The sequence below is a fragment of the Theropithecus gelada genome, chromosome 8, assembly GCF_003255815.1.
Source record: "Theropithecus gelada isolate Dixy chromosome 8, Tgel_1.0, whole genome shotgun sequence".
Lineage (NCBI taxonomy): Eukaryota > Metazoa > Chordata > Mammalia > Primates > Cercopithecidae > Theropithecus > Theropithecus gelada.
The window spans coordinates 106,779,620-106,804,620 of record NC_037676.1 but is presented as its reverse complement, the minus strand read 5'-3'; the positions used below and the strand labels follow the sequence as shown (position 1 = coordinate 106,804,620).

Here is a 25,001-nt window from a genome sequence, read left to right as displayed (position 1 = left end):
TTAAGGAGGTTTTATTTTGGTATATTTCAAGGATTTGTTTCAAGATTTAGAGCTCCTTTTAGCAGTTCATGTAGTGTTCACTTGGTAGTGGTGAATTCTCTCAGCATTTGTTTATCTAAAAAAGGCTGTATCTTTCTTTCATTTATGAAACTTAAGCTTTGCTGGATACAGAATTCTTGGCTGATAGTTGCTTTGTTTAAGGAGGCTAAAGATAGGACCCCAATCCCTTCTAGCTTGTAAGGTTTTGGCTGAGAAATCTGCTGTTAATCTGAAAGGTTTTACTTTATAGGTTATGTGATGCTTTTGCCTCACAGCCCTTAGGATTCTTTCCTTCATCTTGACTTTAGAGCAACCTGATGACTATGTGCCTAGGTGATGATCTTTTTACGATGAATCACCTGGGTGTTCTTTGAGCTTTGTGCTTCAACATCTAGATCTCTAGCAAAGGCAGGGAAGTTTTCCTTCCTTGCCTGAGGGAATACCCTCAGATGTGTTTTCCAAACTTTCAGATTTCTCTTCTTCCTCAGGAACACCAGTTATCCTTAGGTTTGGTTGTTTAATGTAATCCCAAGCTTCTTGGAGGCTTTGTTCATTTTTTTAAAATTCTTTTTTCCTTGTCTATATCAGACTGGATTAATTTGAAAGCCTTGTCTTCAAGCTGTGAAGTTTTTTCTTCTACTTATTCTATTCTGTTGTTTAGATTTTCCAATGTATTTTGCATTTCTCTAAGTGTACCCTTCATCTTCAGAAGTTGTGATTGTTTTTTATTTATGCTGTCTATTTCTCTGGAGATTTTTCTGGCCATATCCTGTAACATTAAAAAAAAAAATCTTAAAGTTGGTATTCACCTTTCTCTGATGCCTCCTTGAGTAGCTTAATAATCGACCATCTGAATTATTTTTCTGGCAAGTCAGAGATTTCTTCTTGGTTTGGATCCATTGCTAGTGAGCTAGTGTAATCTTTTGGGGGTGTTAAAGAACCTTGTTTTGTCATAGCGCCAGAATTGTTTTTCTGGTTCTTTCTAATTTGGATAGACTAGGTCAGAGGGAAGATCTGGGGCTCAAGGGCTGCTGCTCAGAGTCCTTTTTTCCATGGGGTGCTCCCTTGATGTGGTGTTCTCTCCCTTCCCATAGGTATTCCTGAGAGCTGAACTGCAGTAATTGTTGTTTCACTTGTGGGTCTAGTCACCCAGCAGAGCTACCAGGCTCTGGCCTGGTACTGGGGAGTGTCTGCAAAAAGTCCTGGGATGCGATCCATCTTCAGGTGTCTCAGCCATGGATACCAGCATCTTTCCAGTGGACATACAGGGGAGTGAAGTGGACTCTGTGAGGATCCTTGGTTGTATTTTTGTTTATTGCACTGGTTTTGTGTTGGTTGGTCTCCAGCCAGTAGGTGGCACTTTCAAGAGAGCATCAGCTGTGGTAGTGTAGGGAGGATACAAGCTTGCCCTAGGTTCTCAGGCAGTGGGTGGGACCAAAGAGCTCCCAAGAGATTATGTCCTTTGTTTTTGGCTACCAGGTAGGTAGAAAAAGATCATCAGGTGGGGGCATGGTTAGGTGTGGCTGAGCTCAAACTCTTGTTGGGCAAGGCTTGCTGCAGCTGCTATGGGGGAATGGGGGTGTAGTTCTTAGGCCAATAGAGTCATGTTCCCAGGAGGATTATGGCTGCCTCTGCTGTATCATACAGGTCACCAGGGAAGTGGGGGAAGGCCGGCAATGACAGGCCTTACCCAGCTCCCATGTAGCCTGAAAGGCCAGTTTCACTCCCACTGTGCTTCTCCAACGGCACCAAGTTTATTTCCATTCAGTTGGTGAGCAAGGCTGAGAACTTGGCCCAGTCTACAAACCTCCCCCCTGAGAAAGCAAGCAGGGCTTTCAGGTTTCATGCCTTCCCCCTTGCCAAGGCTTCTGTGTGTGTATCTGCAGTCTCCATTTGCCCCCTCCCCCAGATTCTGTCGAGTAAACTTCACATTCTGTCGAAATTGTTACGAAGTTCAATTGGAAGTTTTCTTCTCCCTGTGGTTTTTTTGTCAGTTCCACTGGCAGCCCTCCCCAAGTACCCCTGGGAGACAGTCAGAAATGGCTTCCCTGTGGACCTAGAGTGCCTACCGGGCTCTTCCCACTGCTTCCTGTACCCCTGTATTTCACTCAGCTGTCTAAATTCATCTCAACTCCAGGTAAGGTCAAGTTCTTTTCCCATGATCTGTGTCATGCGTATCCATATGAAGAGACCACCAAACAGGCTTTGTGTGAGCAACATGGCTGTTTATTTCACCTGGGTGCAGGGGGGCTGAGTCCGAAAAGAGAGTCAGTGAAGGGAGATAAGGGTGGCACCGTTTTATAGGATTTGGGTAGGTAAAGGAAAATTACAGTCAAAGAGGGGTTGCTCTCTGGCGGGCAGGAGTGGAGGTCACAAGGTGCTCAGTGGGGAAACTTTTTGAGCCAGGATGAGCCAGGAAAAGGAATTTCACAAGATAATATCATCGCTTAAGGCAAGGACTGGCTATTTTCACGTCTTTAATGGTGGAATGTCATCGGTTAAGGTGAGGCAGGGCGTTTGCACTTCTTTTGTGATTCTTCAGTTAACTTCAGGCCATCTGGGTGTATAGGTGCAAGTCACAGGGGATGCGATGGCTTGGCTTGGGCTCAGAGGCCTAACAATCTGGACCCTCAGGTTTCCCAGTGAGGATGTGCGTTCAGGGGCAAACACTCCCCCCTCACACTTTGGGCACTCACAGTTTTTGGCTGTCTCACAGAGCCTGCAGCAGCAAGCAGCTTCATTCAGAGGATCTGTGGATTCTCTAGGCTTTCCTACTATGTTTCTGTGGTAGTTCTTGGAGCAAAAGTTCATGATGTGGGTCTCCGCACACTGCTCTGTCTCTCTGAGTGGGAGCTGCAAGTTAGTCCTGCCTCCTGTGCGCCATTTTTTTTCTTACATTGGATAACTTTTATCAATTATGTGAAAAAGGATAATTCTGCTTCACATGTGATACTTCTATAGAAAAATGCCGAGCTGACAGGTTAACTGGAAAATAGTACTTTAAGGTTCCATGAAAGAGTAGATAAGCTATGAGATGACTTCAGTAGAAGTAAGTGAAAAGCTAGCTATTTGCTGAGAGAAAAAAAAATTGTATTTTTCATAGAGACAAGGTTTCCCCATGTTGGTCAGGCTGGTCTCGAACTCCCAACCTCAGGTGATCTGCCCGCCTCGGCCTCCCAAATTGCTGCGATTACAGGCGTGAGCCACCGTGCGTGCCAAAAACAAAAAACAAAAAGACACGTATTTATACATTTATTAGATTAATGGGCTGTAAGCTGTTAAGAACCCAGGCGTCACTGAAGATCAAAAATGGTAAATTAAAAAACATGCCATTTTCTTGGTATCCTCCTCCCCAAAAAGTTCTACAGCTAATGCAGAGCAAAGTCCCTTACAATCTAAAGACTGAAGCTGCTCAAAATGTAAAATATTTGCTAGTCATTTACCAAACATTTTGAAAGACAGTGATAATAAATTTCTCTCTAATTCAAGGGAACAGTTGGATTTGAAATCTTTCACTTGTGGCTTTCTGACTTAGTTCACTCATAGAAGAATGGCTGGCTTTCTCTTTATACATTCTTTCTCCTTTTCCTTCTCTCTTCTTACCCTCCTAACAGTAACATATGAAACCAAATTGTTAATTATACAGAGGATGTGTCTTGCCTAATTCCAAAATCTGATAATTTTTATTCATTAAATCAACAAACATTTACTGAGATCTCACTGTGTCATAAATTAGGAGATGGTTGCTGGGGAATAGCAAGGCAGGGAGAGAGAGTAAGAAAGAAAAGGAAGGAGAGAAGAAAGAAGAGGAGAAGGACTTTCTTTGCCCTGAGGTACTCAACATTTGGTGTGGAAGACTAGCAGTTAAAATGTGGTACATACGTATGTGGAATACTACACAGCCATAAAGAACAGAATCATGTCTTTTGCAGCAGCATGAATGCAGCTGGAGGCCATAATCGTAAGTGAATTAGCAAAGAAACAGAAAACCAAATACCACATATTCTCACGTTTAAGTGGGAGCTAAACATTCACGGACATACAGATGGGAACAGTAGACACTGGGGACTACTAGAGGTAGAAGGGAGAGAGATGTGGGTTAAAAAACTACCTATTGGGTACTATGCTCACTATCTGGGTGATAGGATCCATACCCCAAACCTCAGCATCACACAGTCTACCCATGTAATAAACCTGCACATATACCCCCAGTATGTAAAAGTTGAAATTATTTTTTAAAATTAATAACCCCCAAATATGATAAAGATTTTGGTAGTAATTTGCTCATAACACAATACATACTAATACAATGTACTATGTGAGCATCAAGAAGGACCCGCGACTCATCCTAAGGTAGACAGAAGTGTATTTCCTGAACTGGGTTGAAGGAATTAGAGAGTAACCAGTGGCAATGCACTCGACTTTTCCATGCAAAGGGTACATCATGTTCAACAGTGGCAAAATTTCAGAATCTGTTTGTATTTTAGTGGTGCTGAATCCAGAATATATAAGTACAAGGTAAAGGCAGAAAAGGAGTAGCAAAATTTAAGGGATGGAGGGATAGAAGAGCCAGATTATGGTGAGCCTTAGAGACTCTTAACACATAGAAGGAACTGAACTAGTTACAGTTTTATAAGCTGAAGATTAATATCAGATGTGCCTTTAAAAAAGATCTCTGGTAGCATTGCAAAGAATGATAAGAGGATTCATGAGAGAGTAGTGCAAAAAGGATCAAAGAGTTGTGAGACCAAAAGTAGGAAAACCAGTTTTCAAGCTAATTCATTTATTTATACATTCAGCAAATATTCATTGACTGTCTGATATGAACCAGGCACTATTCTGTGCTCTGCCCCTTTGAAGCTTATATTTAATGCAGTAAGACAGGAAAGAAATATCAAAGACATGGAATAAGGAAATAGCAGGAGGGTTGGAAAGAACTGAGAACTTAATATATAGTGCATGAAGGGAAGGAAGGAAGGAACGATAAGGAAGAAACTGAAATGACTTCCAGGTTCCTACTTGGACAACAGGGAGATGCTAGTGTCATTCACCAAGGTAAGGAATATAAGAGAAAGAGCAGACTGAGGGTAGATAAGAGTTTAGTGTCACACCTACCTATTTTGAGGTACCTAGGATATTAAGGCAAAACCATACAGTAGAAAGTTAAAAACAATATTTATTGTAGAAATTGGACTAACAGCTCCTTCATAAGGTGATTGTGAAATTGAATGTACTGAAACATGGAAATTCTTTAGACCATCATTTGGTACATAGTACATACTTACGTTAGCTGCTCTTGTTTTTATTTCAAGATTATGGGCTTTGACCTAGACACATTTGCCTAAATACTGGCAGCACCACTTGCCGGTTTTGTGACCTTGAACAAGTCTCTTAACTTCTTTGAGTCTTTTTTTTCTGCATGTAAAACTGGAATAGTATCTATTTTGGAGGGGTGCTGTAAGAATTAGTAATGGTGTATGAAAAGTACTGACTACAGTGACTGGCACAGTATAAGTGCCCAGTGACTACTGGGAGTCGAATAAAAATTTGCAGCTTAGGAGAAAGTTCAGATTAGGGGTTGAAATTTGGGAGCTATTAACATGGAGTACTTGAACCTTTAAACATGTATGCTGAGAATAGACTTTCTAGAAAGGGAGAGGATAATATGCCAAAAGATCCCTGAATAGTTGGAAAGAGAGGCGATTTACTAAGAATAGTGGTTGAGGAATTTGTTGGAAGCTTGAAACAAATAATGAAGGGCTGATAGAGTTTTCAAGGGCATTGGAGATAGAACTGAGTCAATTATTTAAAGGTTATACAACAGCATTGAGTATCCAGATGAACTGAAACCATGAATTTACAGTGATACCATTCTTTGTAGTTATATGGTTTTCTCCAACTATAAGAAAAGTGGAGGCCGGGCATGGGGGCTCACGCCTGTAATCCCAACACTTTGGGAGGCTGAGGCAGGCGGATCATGAGGGCAGGAAATGGAAACCATCCTAGCTAACACAGTGAAACCCCGTCTGTACTAAAAATAAAAAAAATTAGCCGGGCGTGGTGGCAGATGCCTGTAGGCTCAGCTAGTCGGGAGACTGAGGCAGGAGAATGGCATAAACCCGGGAGGCAGAGCTTGCAGTGAGCCGAGATTGCGCCACTGTGCTCCAGCCTGGGCGACAGAGTGAGACTCCATCTCAAAAAACAAAAAACAAAAAAACGTGGATTCAGAGTTGATGTTTTTTAGGATAAAGTGTTTTCTAAGTAGGCCATTGGTATCCGTTTCCACATGAGCTTCAGAAACGTGCTAGGGGTCAAAGCTAGATTGAGGAGGGTCCAGGAGCATATGATAGGTAAGGAAGCTCCATTAGTCAGTATAGATTCTTCTTTCAAAAATGTTGGCTGAGAAAGACCAAAATAGGAAAGTGTAAGGAAGAAGGTGCACTGGCAAGAAAGTAGTGGTTTTGCTTTTGTTTTTTAATGGACAGGAATTACTTGAATGTATATTCAAGAGGAAACAAGGGAACCAAAAGAGAGGAAAGGTCTGAAGTTGAAGCAAAGAGATGGGCTAATGAATGACTCCAGGATCCAGAGTAATCTTAGACCTAGTATGTCCTTGGCACTCATTATAAAGCCTCTGATAAACTTGAGAACCACCTTTATTTATTTATTTATTTATTTATTTATTTATTTATTTATTTATTTATTTTTTGAGTTGGAATTTTGCTCTTGTTGTCCAGGCTGGAGTGCAATAGTGCAATATCAGCTCTCTACAGCCTCTGCTTCCTGGATTCAAGTGATTCTCCTGCCTCAGCCTCCTGAGTAGCTGGTATTACAGGCATGCACCACCACACCCAGCTAATTTTGCATTTTTAGTAGAGACGGGGTTTCTCCATGTTGGTCAGGCTGGTCTCGAACTCCTAACCTCAGATGATCTGCCTACCTCCCAAAGTGCAAGGATTACAGGCATGACCCACCGCGCCCAGCCTAGAACCACCTTTATTATCAGTGAAATACCATGTGTAACTTCATGTTCTCTGGTCATAAGTAGTGCTAGAAGTAGAGACAAACGACTTGCTTTCTCATCTTTTATACATAATAAAGATAGGAAAAAGACAATACTAGGGTGTTTGATGCAAAAAAAGAAAATAGCGTTAAGGTTAAGAAAAATTTAGATCTACAAATACTATTGACTGATTTTAACAATTCAGTAATTTCTTTTAATGTTATTAAAAGTATAGTTTAAACACACTGATTTTTAAATTTTGCTTTCTTTATAATTCTACCTTTAAAGGCGTTTCTTTCTGCAGTATAATACATTAAATTATCTTTGTTATTACAAAAGTGAACACTGTTTCTGTGTGTTTGTGTTAGTCTGTACATAGACTACATAGTGCTAGTAGTGATGTCAGCAAGAATAGCAATGTGGTATCTACATACTCATCTCATCACTGAGTCTCATGTATAAGAACATTTTTTAAAGTGACCTGTTGCTATAGAAGAGGAAAATTTATATTAAATGATAGTTCTTATACTATTTTGACAATAATATTAAGAAAAAAGACATTACCTGTAATCATGTTTTTATTATAATGTCATAAGGAAAAGCTTGAAACTGCATAGCTGTAGAATTTTATGTTGTCTTTTTTCAGAAGTTAGCATTCCGGTACATATTCAGTACACATTAATTACAGAAGTAATATATACTTTTAAAATTCAAACATTATAGAAATGTATCAGCAACAAGAGTTAATTATTTCTGCCCTTCTCCCTATCTTGGGAGTGAGTAAACAGTGCTAGCAGTTACATATATATATATTATATGTATATAATAAAATATATAATAATTGTATATTATATGATACATTTAATATATAATATATAAATATATACAAATAATTAGTAATATATAAATATATATTTACATATTATAATTATATATGATATAAATATATAAATAATCTATTGTAATAATTATAAATATAATATGTAATACATAATTATATATAACACATATATATCTGCCACATATTTTTCTACATGTGTAACTTGGCTGTTTTGTGTACTTTCTGATTTTTAATTTTTAAAAATTGGTCTCACAAAATAACACTAGGGCTAGGGGTCACAAGTTCAAGTGCTGACAAAGACCAGGAAGGTAATACAAGTGAATGAAGAGAGCCTGGTATCGGTCTCAGAATGACAGGGGAAGGTAGTGGGCACTAGACACCTAAAAATGGCATGCTTCTTCTAAAAGAGGTCAGCCACAGATCCAGCTCAGTAGGTATGTATGCAGAAATAGATATACACAGATACTAAATTTTTTTCAAAAGAAGCCCAGAAATTCAGTATTTTTAGGTGAAGACTCTCAATTTTTAATGTTGGAATTGAGTAAATCTGGATTTCAGTCTGTCTCTACAACTTACTAGCTATAGAATTGTGGGGACGATGGAATCTATTCTTACAACTTTAGGAGGAAGATTTAATAATACATCATGAATTCATACAATATGTAATGCTTATTAAATGTTGACTGTGATTAGTGGTTGTCCAGCTTTAAAGGTGTGGGAACGGGATTGATTACAAGGGAGCATCAGAGAGCTATTTTGGGTGATAGAAATGGTCTGTGTCTTGATTGTAGTGTTGGTTGCTTGACTGGACGTATTTGTTAGTACTTATCAAACCCTTGAAGTCGATGGATTTTTTGCATATAAATTATACCTCAACAAAGCTGATTTTATAAAGATAACTAACTGCCTTTCCCTTTTCTGTGTACTCCAGTTACATCAACTGTTAATAAAGTAGAGTTGATACCAAAGGTTTCTAACATTTTTATCACTAGTCTCTTACTGTCCCCTCTGAGCCTCAGTCACAAGCCCCACAGTGTGAAAGATTTTGCCCGCTGGGAAACAAGAAAGAAAGAAAAAACTACCTTTATTGGTTCAGTATACTCTTCTATACTGTGCAAACCATGTACTGGATTTATCAATTTGGGTACTGTGCTTGATACATAATATGAGTAAAGCAGGCCACTTAGTTACTTTGCAGAAATGTTCTAATGTAATCTACAAGCTAATTACCCACTGTTTAGTGATAAACTATAAAGCTTAATAAACCAAGAAGAAAAATTAGAAGCAAAAGTAATATACAGGCATACCTCAGAGATATGGTTTGGTTCCAGACCTCCACAATAAAGTGAATGTCACAATAAAATGAGTCACGTGAATTTTTTGGTTTCCCAGTGCATGTAAAAGTTATGTTTATACTATAGTCTATTAAGTATGAAATGACATATCTAAAAAAATGTATACCTTAATTTAAAAATATTTTATTGCTTCAGAATGCTAATGATCATCTGAACCTTTAGCAAGTTATAATTCCTCTCCTGGTGAAAGGTCTTGCCTCAGTGTTGATGGCTGCTGACTGTCAGGGTAGTGGTTGTTGAAGGTTGCAGTAGCTGTAGCAATTTCTTAAAATAAGACAACAATAAAGTTTGTCACATCAGTGAACTCTTCCCTTCATGAAAGCTTTCTCTGTAGCATGTAATGTTGTTTGATAGCCTTTTGCCCACAGTAGAATGTCTTTCAAAATAGGGGTCAGTCTTTTCAAACCCTGCTGTTGCTTTATCAACTAAGTTTATGTAATATTGTAAATCTTTTGTTGTCATTTCAACAGTGTTCACAGCCTCTTCCCTAGGAATAGATTCCATCTGAAGAAACCACTTTCTTTGCTGATCCCTAAAAAGCAACTCCTCATCCATTAAAGTTTTCTCATGAGACTGCAGCAATTCAGTCACATATTCAGGCTCTACTTCTAATTCTAGTTCTGTTGCGATTTCCACCACTCTGCAGTTTCTTCCTCCACTGAAGCCTTGAAACACCTCAAAGGTCATACATGAGGGTTGGAATCAACTTCATCCAAGCTCCTGTTAGGTCACAGTTCATTGACCTCCAATGAATCATGAATGTTCTTAATGACATCTAGAATGGTGAGTCCTTTCCAGAGGTTTCAATTTACTTTGCCTGGATCCATCAAATGACTTGCTGTGGCAACCATAGCCTTACAAAATGTGTTTCCTAAATAATAGGCTTGAAAGTCGAAATTACTCCTGATTCATGGGCAGCAGAGTGGATGTTGTGTTAGCAGGCATGGAAATATGTGGATTTCCTTATACATCTCCATCAGCACTATTGGGTGACCAGGTGAATTGTCAACGAGCAGTAATATTTTGAAAGGAATCTTTTTTTTCTCAGAGGGTGGTCTCAAGAGTGGGCTTAAAATATTCAATAAACAATGCCATAAACAGATGTGCTGTCACCCAGGCTTTATATAAGCAGAGTAGATTTAGCTTAATTCCTAAGGGCCCTGGGATTTTTGGAATGGTAAATAATCATTAGCTTCAACTTAAAGTCACAAGCTGCATTAGCCTATAACAGGAGAGTTAGACCTCTTTATCTTGGAAAAATGGTACTGATAGACTTGGTCCGTGTAGGGATGCCACAAACCTCCAATTTGGTAAACAAAACAACAGAAAAACAACACTGTATCTGCAGAGTATCATAAAGCAAAGTGCAATAAAAAGAGGTGTGCCTGTACTTAAGTATATAAAAGTTTAGTTCCTTAAATGAGAATAAAATACCTGAGTAACAGCACTCATTGTCTTTGTGCATGCTTCTTTAGGTATACGTGTATATGTGTGTGTGTGTATATATATATTTATGTGTATTCTGTAAACACACGCATATGTGTATCTTTCACAAACTTCTCCTAACTTCATTCTACGTCTGCCACTCTTGAGATTGCAAGACTAACTCCTTCTCTACCACTTCCTCCTCCTCCTCTGCCTACTCACCATGAAAACAGTAATTCACTTCCACTTAATGAACCGTAAATACATTTTCTATTCCTTGTGATTTTCTTAATGACATGTTCTTTTCTCTAGCTAACTTTATTGTAAGAATAATACAATAAAGTCTGTAGTACATGTAACTTAGAAAATATGTGTTAATCAACTGTTTATGTTATTGTTAAGGCCTCCAGTCAGCAATAGGCTTCTAGAAGTTATGTTTTGGGGGAATCAAAAGTTATATGCAGATGTTTAACTATGCAGAAGGGTTAGCACCCCCAACCCCTGTGTTGTTCAAGGGTCAACTGTATAATTACAAACTGTGACCAAAGCACAAGCATCAAAAGAAGAAATAGGTAAATTAGGCTGTTCTGAAAATTAAAAACACTTGTGCTTCAAAGAACACTGTCAAGAAAGTGAAAAGTCAGCTTATAGAATGGGAGAAAATATTTACAAATTATGTATCTAACCAAGGGATCAATATCTACAATGTCTAAAGAACTCTTACAACTCAGCAATAACAGAAAGACAATCCAGCCAATTAAGAAATGGGCAAAGGATTTGAATGGACATTTCTCCAAAGAACAGCATAAATGGCCAATAAGCACATGAAAAGAGCCACATTATTACTCATTAGGGACGTGCAGATCAAAACCATAATGATATATCACTTCATACCCATAGGATAGCTAAATTGAAAAAGATGGACAATAATAAATGTTGTCAAGGATGTGGAGAAATGGACCCTTACATGTTGCTGATGGGAATGTAAAATGGCATTGCCATTTGGAATATAGTTTGGCAGTTCCTCAGAAAGGAAAACATAGGGATACCATATGACCCACCAGTTCCACTCTCTCTGTATACTAAAGAGAATTGAAAACATATGTCTATATAAAAACTTGTATACAAATATTCATAGCAATGCTATTCACAAAAAGTAGAAACTGCCTAAATGTGTGTCACCTAGTGAATATGTAAATAAAATGTGATATATCCAGATAATGTAATATTATTCAGCCACAGAAACAAAGTACTGAGTCATGGTACAAGGATGAATCATGAAAATATAAGGCTAGGTAAAAGAAGCCAGACACAAAAGACCATGTATTGTATGATTCCGTTTATTTGAAATGACCAGAATAGGCAAATCCATACAGACAGAAAAACTAGATTACCTGTTGTCGGGGGATGTAGGGATGAGAAAAGGGGGAATAACTGCTGATAGGTACAAGGTTTTTTGAGGGGGTGATGAACATGTTCAGGCATTAGATGGTGGTGGTGATGGTTGTACAACTTCCTGAATGTACTAAAAACCACCCATTATGCACTTGAAAAATGAAGTTTGTGATATAAAATATCTTTCAATAAAGCTGTTACTGTAAGAAATATAGGTGTGTAATTTTTTTTCCTGGAGTTCTGAATTCTTTCAAACTCATATTCATTCTTGTGAACCACAGTCATAGGTAGGAACCTTTGAACTTAGTAGTCCTAAAATTCCTTTTTCAGTTTGTTGTGAGCTCTTTTATCAGTAGCTCAAGCTAATTTTAGAATAGAGAAGATGATTTTCATCTGTATGAACACTCACTGAGGTGCTCAGCAGTAGGATGCATAAGATCTCTGCATGTTCTTTAAGGGACCTGATTCATTCTTTCAATACTAGGAGCTTGTGTTTGTTTAGTATTTGTACTTTAAACAACATAGTAGTTCGTTGTCATTATATGCTTATTTCCAAGACATTTCAAACATAAAATCTTACCAACATAATACTACAGGAAGTCTAAACATATGAAAACACTGAACTCCCAAAGGTCCATTAAGAATATGGTTTGGCCGGGCGCGGTGGCTCACGCCTATAATCCAGGACTTTGGGAGGCCGAGGTGGGCGGATCGTGAGGTCAGGAGATCGAGACCATCCTGGCCAACATGGTGAAACCCCGTCTCTACTAAAAATACAAAAATTAGCTGGGCATGGTGGCACGTGCCTGTAATCCCAGCTATCAGGAGGCTGAGGCAGGAGAATTGCTTTATTTAACCAGGGAGTTGGAGGTTGCAGTGAGCTGAGATCACGCCACAGCACTCCAGCCTAGTGACAGAGGAAGACTCCATCTCAACGACAACAACAAAAGAATGGGGTTTAAAAATTATAATGTATATTTTCATTAAAAGTAATGTTATAAATAATTATTACTATTGTTTTAAGTGGAAAATATGTTCAAGGCTAGTTCATATAAATACATAATGGATGGCCCAATTAAAAAGTTACAGAAATAATACTTTTAGGATACCAGTAATTAAATCAATCAGGAAAATATCTTTTTTCTCAGGGATTTCTTAACCTTTTTTACAAAATTAAACATCTCATTGTAGGTATTTGTTAGACATTATGGAGCCTTTCCTTAGAAGAATGTACTGAATTTGTCATACACTTAAAAGGGATTCACAAAAATCTTCATCTAGACCTACATGGGGAAGGTAGGTGTGTGAGTCTGTTTGGGCTACCATAACAGAATACCACAGACTGGGTGGCTTAAACAACAGAAATTTGTTTTCTCTTAGTTCTGGAGGCTAGAAGTTCAAGATTTAAGTGTTGTCAGGGCTGGTTTCTGATGTGGCCTCTTTTCCTGGCATGTGGTGTCCTCCTTACTGTGTCCTCACATGGCCTCTTCTCTTACTGTGTCCTCACATAGCATGTGTGGACAGAGATCTCTGGTATCTCTTCTTCTTATAAGAGGACACCAGCCTTCTTGGATAGAGCCCCCACCCTTACCTTATTTAGCAGAGGGCCAAAATTCACTGAAAATGTTCTCAATCAATGAGAAAGGGGCCACTCTGCACACTTTGATTCTAGATTTTAGGCCTGCCGACATGTAACACCGGGAAAATGAGGCCTCCACTATCAAGCCTGCCTTTTTGGCAAACTATCTTGGAGTTTGGCCATACAGGTAGTAAAAAAGAAATATGTATTTGCCTGGCTTTGTTTTCTGCATATATATCTTCACAAATAAAAAGTGATGATCAGGCTACAACATATCAGATTTGAGGATTCTGGGACCTGGGTTTTGAGCCCTCCTCCCTCATTTTCTTTATCTTCTCACATAATTTGACATGAATTATCTATAAGTTTCCTTACAATGCTGTCTTACCATAAAACTAAATAAGAAAGTTAAAACTATAATTATTGGAAATACTTATTTTGCATAATTTGCATATGTTATACTAGATTAAGATACTGAAGGGGAATAAAACAATGCTTATGACATTAACCCTGATCTTAATTCACCTACATGTTTTAAGATTCATAAGTCATTTGTACAAATCTCAAATCCAGAATATTTTGTGTGTTGTATAATATGCTATCAGAGGGTTTTATTTTTTTGTTTAAAAAATTTCTTATGGATAATTTCAAATATTTGTGAAAATAGATAGGAAAGGATAATGAACCCCTGTGTACCCAAAACCTAGGCCCTAACAGCAGTTACTAACCCAGAGCCAATCTGCCTCCTTGCTCGGCTGTTAAATTCTTCTGCGTATTTTGAAGAAATACCAGACCTCATTTCATCCACTAATATTTTAGAATGCATCTCTAAAAGAACAAGTATGCTTTCTTTTTAAATCAGTTTAAGTGCCATGCCATTATCTTAGGAACGATTGTTAATTTTTCCTTGGTTTTATAAAACCAAACTGGTTTGTGTTTACAGTTGTCTCATTAATGTCCTGTTTGTTTATGAATCAGAATGTAAATGAGGTCCACAGTTTGTAATTATTCAATACTTCCTTTAAGCTTCTTTCAATCTGTGGACTTCCTCCACAACTTTAAAAATATATATATTTGTTGAAACAATTTAGAGTTTTTCATTCTGGAGTTTGTTGAGTGTTCCTCTGTAATGTGATTTAAAATGGTCCTCTGTTGTTTGCTTTTTCAGTAAACTGGTAAATGGATTTAGAGCTATAAAGCCTAATACAGTAGCCGTCAGCCACATTAACTATTTTAAATTTAAGGTTAAATTAATTAAAATTAAATAAAATAAAAAATTTAGTTGCTAAAGTACAAAGCTCATTTTAAATGATTAATAGCTACATGTGGCTAGTGGCTACCATATTGGGCAGTGCCTTGATAGAACAGTTCCATCATGTGGGAAGTTCTGTTAGTCACTGCTGCTTTAGATAGAGATTTGATCAAGTTCAGGTTTCTCCTCCTTTGTGTTCTTCCATTAGGAGGCCCATGATGTGTGATGTCTCATTGTCCTTTTTTTCTGATGTTAGCAGTTATTGATAGTCAATGCCTGAATCCATTCATTCATTAAAGGATGCAAAATGTTGACCATAGGAGTTTTAAAGAATTACTTCTGGTTGGGTTGATCTCCGGAAGCTTTATGGCTGAGGTAACATTTAGTTGAGCCTTGAAATTTCTCTGAAAGTTTGGTAAGTGAAGGTACAGGGAAAAGAGGAATTTTGTGGTTGTGGGTTGTGGTGGTTGTGTTTGTTTTTGTTTTTTAAACAGGGCAGAAGACTAATGTGTTTGGTGCACAAGAAGTATAGGAATTTAAAATTGAAAAGTATATCTGGAGCCTATACAATGTAGATCCTGAATGCAACGACAAGGCATTGGATTTTATTTGAAAGGGAAATGCTATAGTAGCTATTTGTTGGTTGCCTACCATCCAGTTATCTTTTTTCTCTTTTTAACAATGCCCTTAAATGCTTCAGAAAATGTAATTCAACACCTCACTCTAGGCTTATGTCTATCATCGTATTCCATTTTGTTTTCCTTGACAGGGGTGGGCATGTGACCTAAGCTGTTCTAAACAGAATGAGTATCAAGGCTTTTGGTTGTAAGTGATGAGATACAAATACTCTGTCTTCCCCTGGATGTGGTACCTGGAAGTGCTGTAGTTATTCTGTCAGGCTGATGAGGAAGCCAGCACACAGCCTGACAAAATAACACACAGAGAGATCAGGCAACCACTGATTTCTCTGTCACTAGAGATTATTGTTTCCTGTTCTAGAACTTTATAGAATAGAATCATACAGAATGAATTCTTTTGTGTTTCTTCTTTTACTCTATGTTTTTGGAATTCTTTTTTCATTTCCCTTACCTAGGTGTGGGTATATATCTATATGTTAGGTCATATATCTATATGTTCATCCTGAAAGAACTGTTTTCCAAAGTGGTTGTACTATTTTATATTCCCACTGGCAATTTTTGAGAGTTCTAGTTGAAGCTTGTTTTAAAGCTTTGCTAGGATAATTACAGAGTAGCTTTTACTTGGCAGTTAAGTTAGCCCTACTCCTAAGGTGTGGGTGGACTTCCTGGTCTACTAATACCAATGCATTTATCAAGGTCTCTCCGCTTCGGAGTTCTCTCTTGCTGGTCAGAACTTTAGCATCTTCCAGATTTGTGGGATGGAAGGGTTTATTTAAGCTTTCAGCAGCAATTCTTTGCCTATTCTTAATAGGTGACATCTGTTCTTAAGGTGTTACCTTACCCATGTGCAGCTTGACATTCAGCCTAAGACTAGGACTGTGATGCAAATTTTGGAGTTTTTCTTTGTTTTTTTTTGTGTGTTTCTCACTGTTGTTCTTTTAAAAAACTGATAATGGTACTCTGAATGTTTCTGTTGCCTGAGCCCCTCTAAACTCTCATCTCTGTCTCCTCAGTTTAGCAAGATCTCCCTGCTTTGTTTGGGTTCTCCCTCAATATGCCAGAATCCAGGAAGTCTCCAGATAGAAAGGGCAGTAATAGGACTCACCTTAATTTGTTTCCCTTTTCTCAGGGATCACAGTCTTACACTACCTGTTGTCCAGTGTCTGCATTTTTTTTTACATATTTTTCTGTTTTTTTAATTGTTCACAGCAAAATTGCTGATCTATTGCTACTTCCTCTTTTATAACCAGCAGCAGTTCATGAGTTTTTTTCTTTAAATCTTTTTTCATTGCAACTGAAAATGGGGTCTTCTGCCATGTCTTCCAACTGGCTGTCATTTGTATTTACAAACGCTTTGGATTTCTGTATGCTTATTTTATATCCTACTACTTTACTAAATTTTCCTGTTCTTTATAGTTATTTTTCTATTGACTGTCTTGGGTTTTCCAAGTAGATATAATCTGCACATGGACACAGTTTTACTTTTTTTTTTTTTTAACAATTCTTGTCTAATTGCACTGTCTGATATTAGTAACTATAGTGGCCACTCCTGTCCTCATCCCTACTTTTAGAAGAAAAGCCTGTAGACTTTCCCCTTGAATAGGAAGCTTGCTAATTATATTTTGTTTTATATTTTGTTTGCTTCTGTTTTACATATTTTCAATTATTTTGTCAACAGATTGCCAACTCTTCAGGAGCAGGGACTCGGCATGCCTCTTACTTATATGGACTTAAGTATTCCTGCTATGTGTTATGTTTTGTGCTAGTCATTGGGGTTGCAAAACAAAACCCTGCTGTATCCCATCAGAATACTCCCCCCACCCCAAAATTAAGATCTAGTAAGGAATATAGGCATTACACAGATAAAACAAATGTGATAAAATTTCAGAAAGTGACAGTGTCAGATACTAAAGGAACCTGTAACAGAATGACCTAACCTAGTATGGGAGAATCAAGAGATATCTCCCTAAAGAAATAATGTTTAATGAAAATCCAAAGGCAAGAGAGACAGTTGATACTTTCTAAAAGACACCCATTATTACTGGAAAGAAGAGATAGAATGGGAAAGTGGGTCACAAGAGAGAAAGATTTAGAAGTAGTTAGGAAGAATCGGACTGTGGAGAGCTTGACAAGCCCTATTAGGATTGTGAACTTTTTCCTTAAGTACAATAAAATAGGAACCATCTTTGCTTTTTTGGTTTGTATGTGTATATATGTGTTTATGTTTGATAACTACTCTCACTGAGAAGTAGAAAAGCAATTGTAGGAAGCTGAGCATTTTCGTTTCTTATAGTTGCCAGTCATTTAACTTTTAAACCAATGTTTTTCTTATAAATTGGAATGCTGTCGCAGGTAGATTTTAATTCTGAGAGCTAAGCACTATTTCTTATATAAGCAAGAAGTATATTCATGTCTGAATCCTTTAAAAAAAAAAGCAAGGAACACAAACTTTTTTATGTCGTGGGAATTAGTATTGAGCCTGAATTCTTTTTAAGAGGTGAGGAATACAGACTTTTTAATGACTATGTATTTGAATGTTCAATCCATCCAGTTACTAGCTCTTTGGAAAAAAAATTACTAAACTGCTAGAAGCTTTGGTTTTCTCATTTGTAAAATGAACCGTTGTTTTAAGGATTAGCTGAGTGAACTCTTGTAAGGCACTTAGGATTTGGCTGGTACATATATATCAAATCTTAGGTGTATTTATTAGCTATTCTTAAGAACTTTAGTTCTTAAATAAAAAGGACAGAAATATATAAAAGAAGACAGAAAGATAATAAAGCAACAGGGATGCAGAGACTATAAATTTAGACATTCTCTTACGATAACATCCCCATTATATAAGTGAGCAAACTGAATCTTAGAAGTCATTTGAAGTTCATGACTATATAAATAGTAGAGCTGGGGTTTTATTACAGGAGTCTGACTCGAGAACTCAAACTCCATATCACTGTTGTATAGTTTCTTTCCTAAAACAGTGTCTATTTTAGTGGATTCTCTCTCATATTGCAGTCAAAACTACAGAGCAATAAATGGGAATGGTTGATTACTTGTTGGTGTTTAGTGAGACCAAAAAATTGTCATAACAAACTATTTTCTGATTTAGGTGATAATGAAACTTTTTTGTAGTTGAAAAATCTGTTTTAGGGTTTATCTACTTAACTGTTTCATTACATAATTAGCTGTTAATGTGTAGTTAAATAAGGAATGTTTCATCGGACTTTTTTTTAGTATTTGCTATCTCTAAAGGGTGATGTCTGAAAAAATATCTGAAATGACTGCATTTGAACACTGTAGTCATAGTAAGATTGGTGGCGGGTGTTCATATTTGTACATATGAAATATTCTTGGGGTTTGGGAGAGGGGCATTAAGGAGGATATAATTTGTATTAACAAAGCAATTTTCTTTGGGCTATCTACTGGAAACCTAGAAATGATTGAAAAGTATTTTTGTAAAAAATATTTTTTTTTTACAAAAAAGACATCTTTGTAAAAATATTTTTTAGAATGGCAGTACACATAAATTAAGTAGCCCACTTCTTCAAGTGATGTTCAGAAGCAGAAACATCACTTTGATGTTAACAGAAGTTATCATTGATTTTTTTTTTAACTTCTAAATAGGATTGTTTTTAAGCTAGAGTAAATGTATGGGAAATTAGTAGTATCATGTTTTCTGTTTTAAAGGGTTAACCATTTTTAAAATCATTAATACTTCAATGAAATTTTAATATGTTATAATTGGCATGATATTTATCACATTTCTGTTTATCCAGAATGATGGGAATGAACTATATTCTGTTCACCTGTTTATCTTTTTTTTGTAATATAAATAAAATTTTTAAAGAAATCTGTGCCTGTTTGTAACAAATTTGGCCAATGCTAAAGTATACAATTCAAACTTCCTCTCTAATTCCAGTTCCAGAGTTTTCCTCCACAGTTTGTATATACCCTTAGGCTCATCAGTGTTTATGTAAATGCATAGACATACATATGACATGTTTAACATCTGCATATTATAAACTATACATACATAATTTTAAAGTTAAAATTAAATCATACTTTACTGCTCATCTGAAACATTTTTAATTTAATATGTGTATCCAATTAGTACACATATAATTATTTGTTTATTGAATATTATAAGACTGTTTATTCATGTGCATGTTGATAATAGTTTTAGATTTTTTTTTTTTTACTGTTAATAAAGAATTTCACTAAGCCCTATGAGTTGGTATTATCTCCATTTTAAAAGATGAAATTGAGGCACAGAGAGATTGGGTAACTTGCACACCAAGTAAGTAATGGAGCTGGTTTTAGAATCCTGGCAATATAGCTCAGAATCCACAATCTTCAATATTACATTATGCTGCTTTTTTGCCTTCTATTTTTGCTCTGTTTACCCAACTGGAAAAATTTCATGTTTAAAATATATCTTAACTGGGTGTGATAGTACACTCCTGTAGTCCCAGCTGCTCGGGAGGCTAAGGTAGGAGGATTGCTTGAGTCCAGGAGTTCTAGTCCAGCCTGGACAACATAGTCAGACCCTGTCTCTTTCTTAAAAAAGTAAAATCTGATATTAAAACTCTCCTGAGCATAATATGCTATCTTCCGGATACTGGAAATGTTGCTATTACAAATTACATAGCTATGATTTGTAGCTGTGTATAATATAGAAGTAGAAGGTTTAAGCCCAAACCTTACCAGTGCTTCTCAAACTTTAATGTGCATGTAGATCACTGAGTGTGCAGGAGGATCTTGTTAAAATATAAAGTCAGATTCCATAATCTGGAATGAGCCTGAGTCTCTGCATTTCTAACACACTCCCAAGGTGGCCAGTACTGCTAGTCTACTCGTGAGTGGCAAGGATTTAGGCAGTTTATACTGACCTTTGGCAAACCTTGTTAGGTATTTTATTGAATCAGTTTCATGTTTTGTTTCTGCTGCCTGTTTTTATAAATTGTGTGTGGTAAAGAAATGGGTACAGTCTTTCTAGTCATTTCAATTCTATATGTGTGGCATTTAACAATAAATGAGAAAAAGAAATTGTGCCTTTTTTTGCATCAATGCACAGTACTTAAAATGAATATAATCACTTATTTGTATACTTAATATGGCCCTCCCACGTATCTCATCATTTTCACTGTTTCATTCTTAACTGAGGGAAGCATAATGTATGTTTTCATTTTGAACGGTATAGCTGTAGTTGAACCAAAAATATTGTTTTATCACTCTTATTTTTTCTTTAGTAATAATAATAATAATATACTTTACACAGTTACAAAAATCAACACCTGTTCAATGCTATGTGCCAGGCACTATATCAAGTGCTTAATGGGCATGATTTCGTTTTAATCACCAGGACATCCCTCATTTATTCATCTATCAGCTATTTGTGCGCCTCTTCTGTATCAGAAACTGTGCCTACGGGGGGAGGCAAATAAACACAAATTCAGTTCTCCTACAGCTTAGTGCATTGGAGTGGGGGGTGCGATACAATATTCAAGCAATCATAGAAGTGTGGTAGTTGTAAACAAAAAGTTGTTAATTATAGTATTTGCTATTTTCTCCACTCTCAACCATGAAAGAAAATTCTGCTTTTGTCTTCTAAGCTTTTTCTGACTAGCTTCCTTCCCCACCTGACTCCAAGGAGAATTCTTTCTCTGTCTGCTCGGTTTCTGAGCTGTTGTGATGCCAGATCCAACTAATGAGTTAGAACTAATGATGTATAAAATACAAAATTTTAAGACAAATACCTGAAAAGACATTGTTTACATTAATTTGAGGGAGTAAATATTCCCAATACTTAAGATTGTTAGAATTGTTGGTGAGAAAAATTTGAAAGATTTTTTGAAGATTTAGAAGACAATGCAAGACTTTTCTTTTCTTTTTTCTTTTTTTTTTTTTAAGTACCAACATGTGTGGCCCTGACAGAAATTACACCGACTTGTGGCTGATTTGGACACGCTTTTAGGGGAATGCTATTTTTAACAAGCTGTGTTCTCTTTTTTTCTTGTAGCAGTACTGACTTCCCTTTTGATTATTAATCGATAGAAAATTCTTTCTGGTGTTGATCAGATCTATCTATTCGACCTTTATCTATAACACTACATTGTTGAGATTTCCAAAATGTTTGTTTTCCCCATTACTCTTATGATTTTGAGCTTCCTAGGATTGTTTTGAAGATTATTATAAGAAACTTTAGCTTCTCAATATTAAAAGGAGCACTATGTAATTGTTTCTCTTTTAAAGGGAGGATCTGAAAAATTTTATAAATTTTATCTTGGATATTAGTTTATTCATTATGTTTAATTTTAGGAAATGGTGCTCTTGCAGAACATTCTGAAAATGTGCATATTTCAGGAGTATCAACTGGTAAGTCATTTTTTGTAATGTTTAAATTTCATGCATGACTTATATGGTAAATATTGAGAGCCACCTGGTATCTTACGAAGTGATATTTGGCTATAAAAATTATTACTGCTTTTTGCAGCATGTAATAAGGAATGAAGTAACTGGAACATGGAGAAATTCTCATAAGATAAAACTGATACTTGCATGCCCATGGATTGATTATACTTTTCCAAATGGACTGCATAATTATTTTTTCATACAAACATTGAACCTAGGGAAAAGTTAGCTCAAGTTGAATTAGTATTTTCTTTCCATATAAAGGTATGTGAAATGAAATTTACTGAAATGTGGTTTTGAATGCTATCCCTAGGATTAGAGCCTTAGAAATTAAGCTTTTTGCTTGATTTTTAGATTATAGTACTACTCTACATAAAACTATTGTATTTGAGCACGCAGTTTATTTGCTATTAAAAGCAACCCAATATGCTTGTGTCCATGAAATTCAGAAATTCATCATTGAGGTAAATGTATTTTTTGTACTCATCTAGGCTTTTATAACTTATAATTACTTTATAACTTTATAATTACTTAAAGACTTATAACTACTAAAATTTTTATTCATAGGTCACTTCCACAACTCTGTTACCATTTTTGCTATATCAACCACAGTTACTAGGAGAACTAAAATATTTATTTTTGCATATATTGAAATAGGTTTTCTTACTATTCATTTATTATTTCCCTATATTGATAAGTTTTGTGTGGTTAAAACTGCACTTAGTGTATTTATCAATCCATTGATTAACTTCTTTGTGTCATCTTGTAATTTATTTGGTTCTTTTTTCCTCACATGAAGCAAATCTTGTTCTTTTGTTTTATGTCTGACTTTGTATTTAGAAAGTTTATAGACTTAAGAAATACTCTAAGGATTAGTATGCTCTGGTCAAACACATCAACAAGCCTAGTTTCCTGAAAATACAAAGCAAGTGCTTCAGTGCCTGCATTAATTTTTTTTCATAGTTTGTTTCACTTTTTAAAAAATATGTTCTCAAATGATACATAATTGTATATACCAAATAACAATAAGGTTATTTTAAAGATGGCCTTCTCTCTTTTTCTTTGCATTTTGAATAATGAGAATTATAACTACTTCTCCAAGTTGTAGCTATAAAGTATGCTTGTTTACAAACATTTTAATTTATACAACCAAATGGTTACTATTTAATTCAGTAGTTTTCAAAAATTTTGGTCTCAAGACCCATTATAAACTTTTAAAAACTACTGAGGCCTGTTTTAGTCTACGTGTGCTGCTACAACAAAATACTACTGTGAATAGCTTGAATAACAGACATCAATTTTTCTCACAGTTCTGGAAGTCCAAGATCAAAGTACTGGCAGGATTGGTCCCTGGTGAGACCTCTTTTCCTGGCCTGTAGATGGCCACCTTCTCATTGTGTCTTCACATGGCCCCTTTTCTATGAATGTTCAGAGAAAGCAAGAGGTCTCTTGTGCATCTTCTTCTAACAAGAACATCAGTCCTATGGTATTAGGGCCCCATCCTTATGACCTCATTTAACCCCAGTTACCTCCTTAATGGCTGTATCTCCAAATACAGTCACATTGGTAGTTAGGGCTTCCACATATGGGCTTGAGGTGGGACACAATTCAGTCTATAACAAGGACTTAAAAGAGTTTTTGTTTATGTGAGCTACAGCTACCAATATTTACTATGTTAGAAATTAAAACTGAGAATTTGTTTTAAAACTCATTAGTTCAATTAAAAATAACAGTAACCTATTGCATGTTTACATCAATATGTACTATAGTTTTATGAAAAATATATTTTTCAAAACAAAAAACATCAATAAGAACAACTTTGTTTTATAATTTTGTAAAGTAATGATTGGCTTAAAAGAAGATAGCTAGATTCGACCGGGCGCGGTGGCTCAAGCCTGTAATCCCAGCTCTTTGGGAGGCCGAGACGGGTGGATCACGAGGTCAGGAGATCGAGACCATCCTGGCTAACACGGTGAAACCCCGTCTCCACTAAAAAATACAAAAACCTAGCCGGGCGAAGTGGCGGGCGCCTGTAGTCCCAGCTACTCGGGAGGCTGAGGCCGGAGAATGGCGTGAACCTGGGAGGCGGAGCTTGCAGTGAGCTGAGATCCGGCCACTGCACTCCAGCCTGGGCGACAGAGCAAGACTCCGTCTCAAAAAAAAAAAAAGAAGATAGCTAGATTCTCATATCTGTTTCTGCACTCAGTCTTTTGCAACATCATGCTTTGTTTGACGTACTAGGAGACAGACCAGTCTCACAGTGATATGTAATTGGAAAAGAGAGTAATATTTTAATAGCCTTTTCCAGATAATCGTAAATATTCTGTGATACTAGACCAAAACTCAAAAAGAGGTAGTTTCTTTAAGGTTAGTTGCAATGTGGAGTCTAACACCATATCATTGAGCATTTTGTGCTCTGTTACATTAAAATCTAATTGGGTCTTTCTTACCCTTTGAATCAATTTTCTTACCATGTATGATTTTATAATGTTCTTTGATCACTTGCAAATGCAGATTTGCTGAGTTATGCAGATTAATACAGAGTATAAGAAGTTATGAAAACTTGGAAATTTGGACAGATACAGTACTATGTTCTGAATTTTGTGTCAACTAATCAAGAGTTACATTATACTTATTTTTAGCTGTTTGCTTGTGATTAGACCACTAGGCTCTTGTTGAGCATTGATAATACCCTTCAATAAATTTCTGTTTGAAGAAAGAAATCAGAAGTAAAGATATTTTACATTTTTTAATATTTTTTTCTTCTGAATTTCAGATGCATATTTAGAAATACGTATTAGCTTGCTAGGGCTACCATAACAAAATGTCCCAGACTGGGTAACTTAAACAACATGAATTTATTTTCTCACTGTTTTGCAGGCTAGAATTCTGAGATCCAGGTGTCAGCAGGGTTGGTTTCTTCTGAGTTCTTTCTCTTTGGCTTATAAATGGTGTCTTACTTTCTTCACATAGTCTCCCCTCTGTGTGTGTTGTCCTGATCTCCTCCTCTTACAAGGACACCAGTCATATTGGATTAGGGCCACACATATGACCTCATTTTAACTT

The 25,001-nt window shown here is 36.4% G+C and overlaps 1 protein-coding gene across 2 annotated transcripts in view; it reads left to right on the top strand.

The window, feature by feature from the left end:
• Positions 1 to 25,001, top strand: part of LRP12 (LDL receptor related protein 12) — a 93,422-nt gene that overhangs the window by 30,267 nt on the left and 38,154 nt on the right. Inside the window, exon 2 of one of the 2 annotated variants that reach the window (XM_025395198.1) lies at positions 21,843 to 21,899. The exons of the other annotated variant lie outside the window; for it this stretch is intronic. Coding sequence (XP_025250983.1) covers positions 21,843 to 21,899 — 57 coding nt within the window. The remainder of the gene's footprint in view (positions 1 to 21,842; positions 21,900 to 25,001) is intronic. 2 annotated transcript variants of the gene reach the window in all.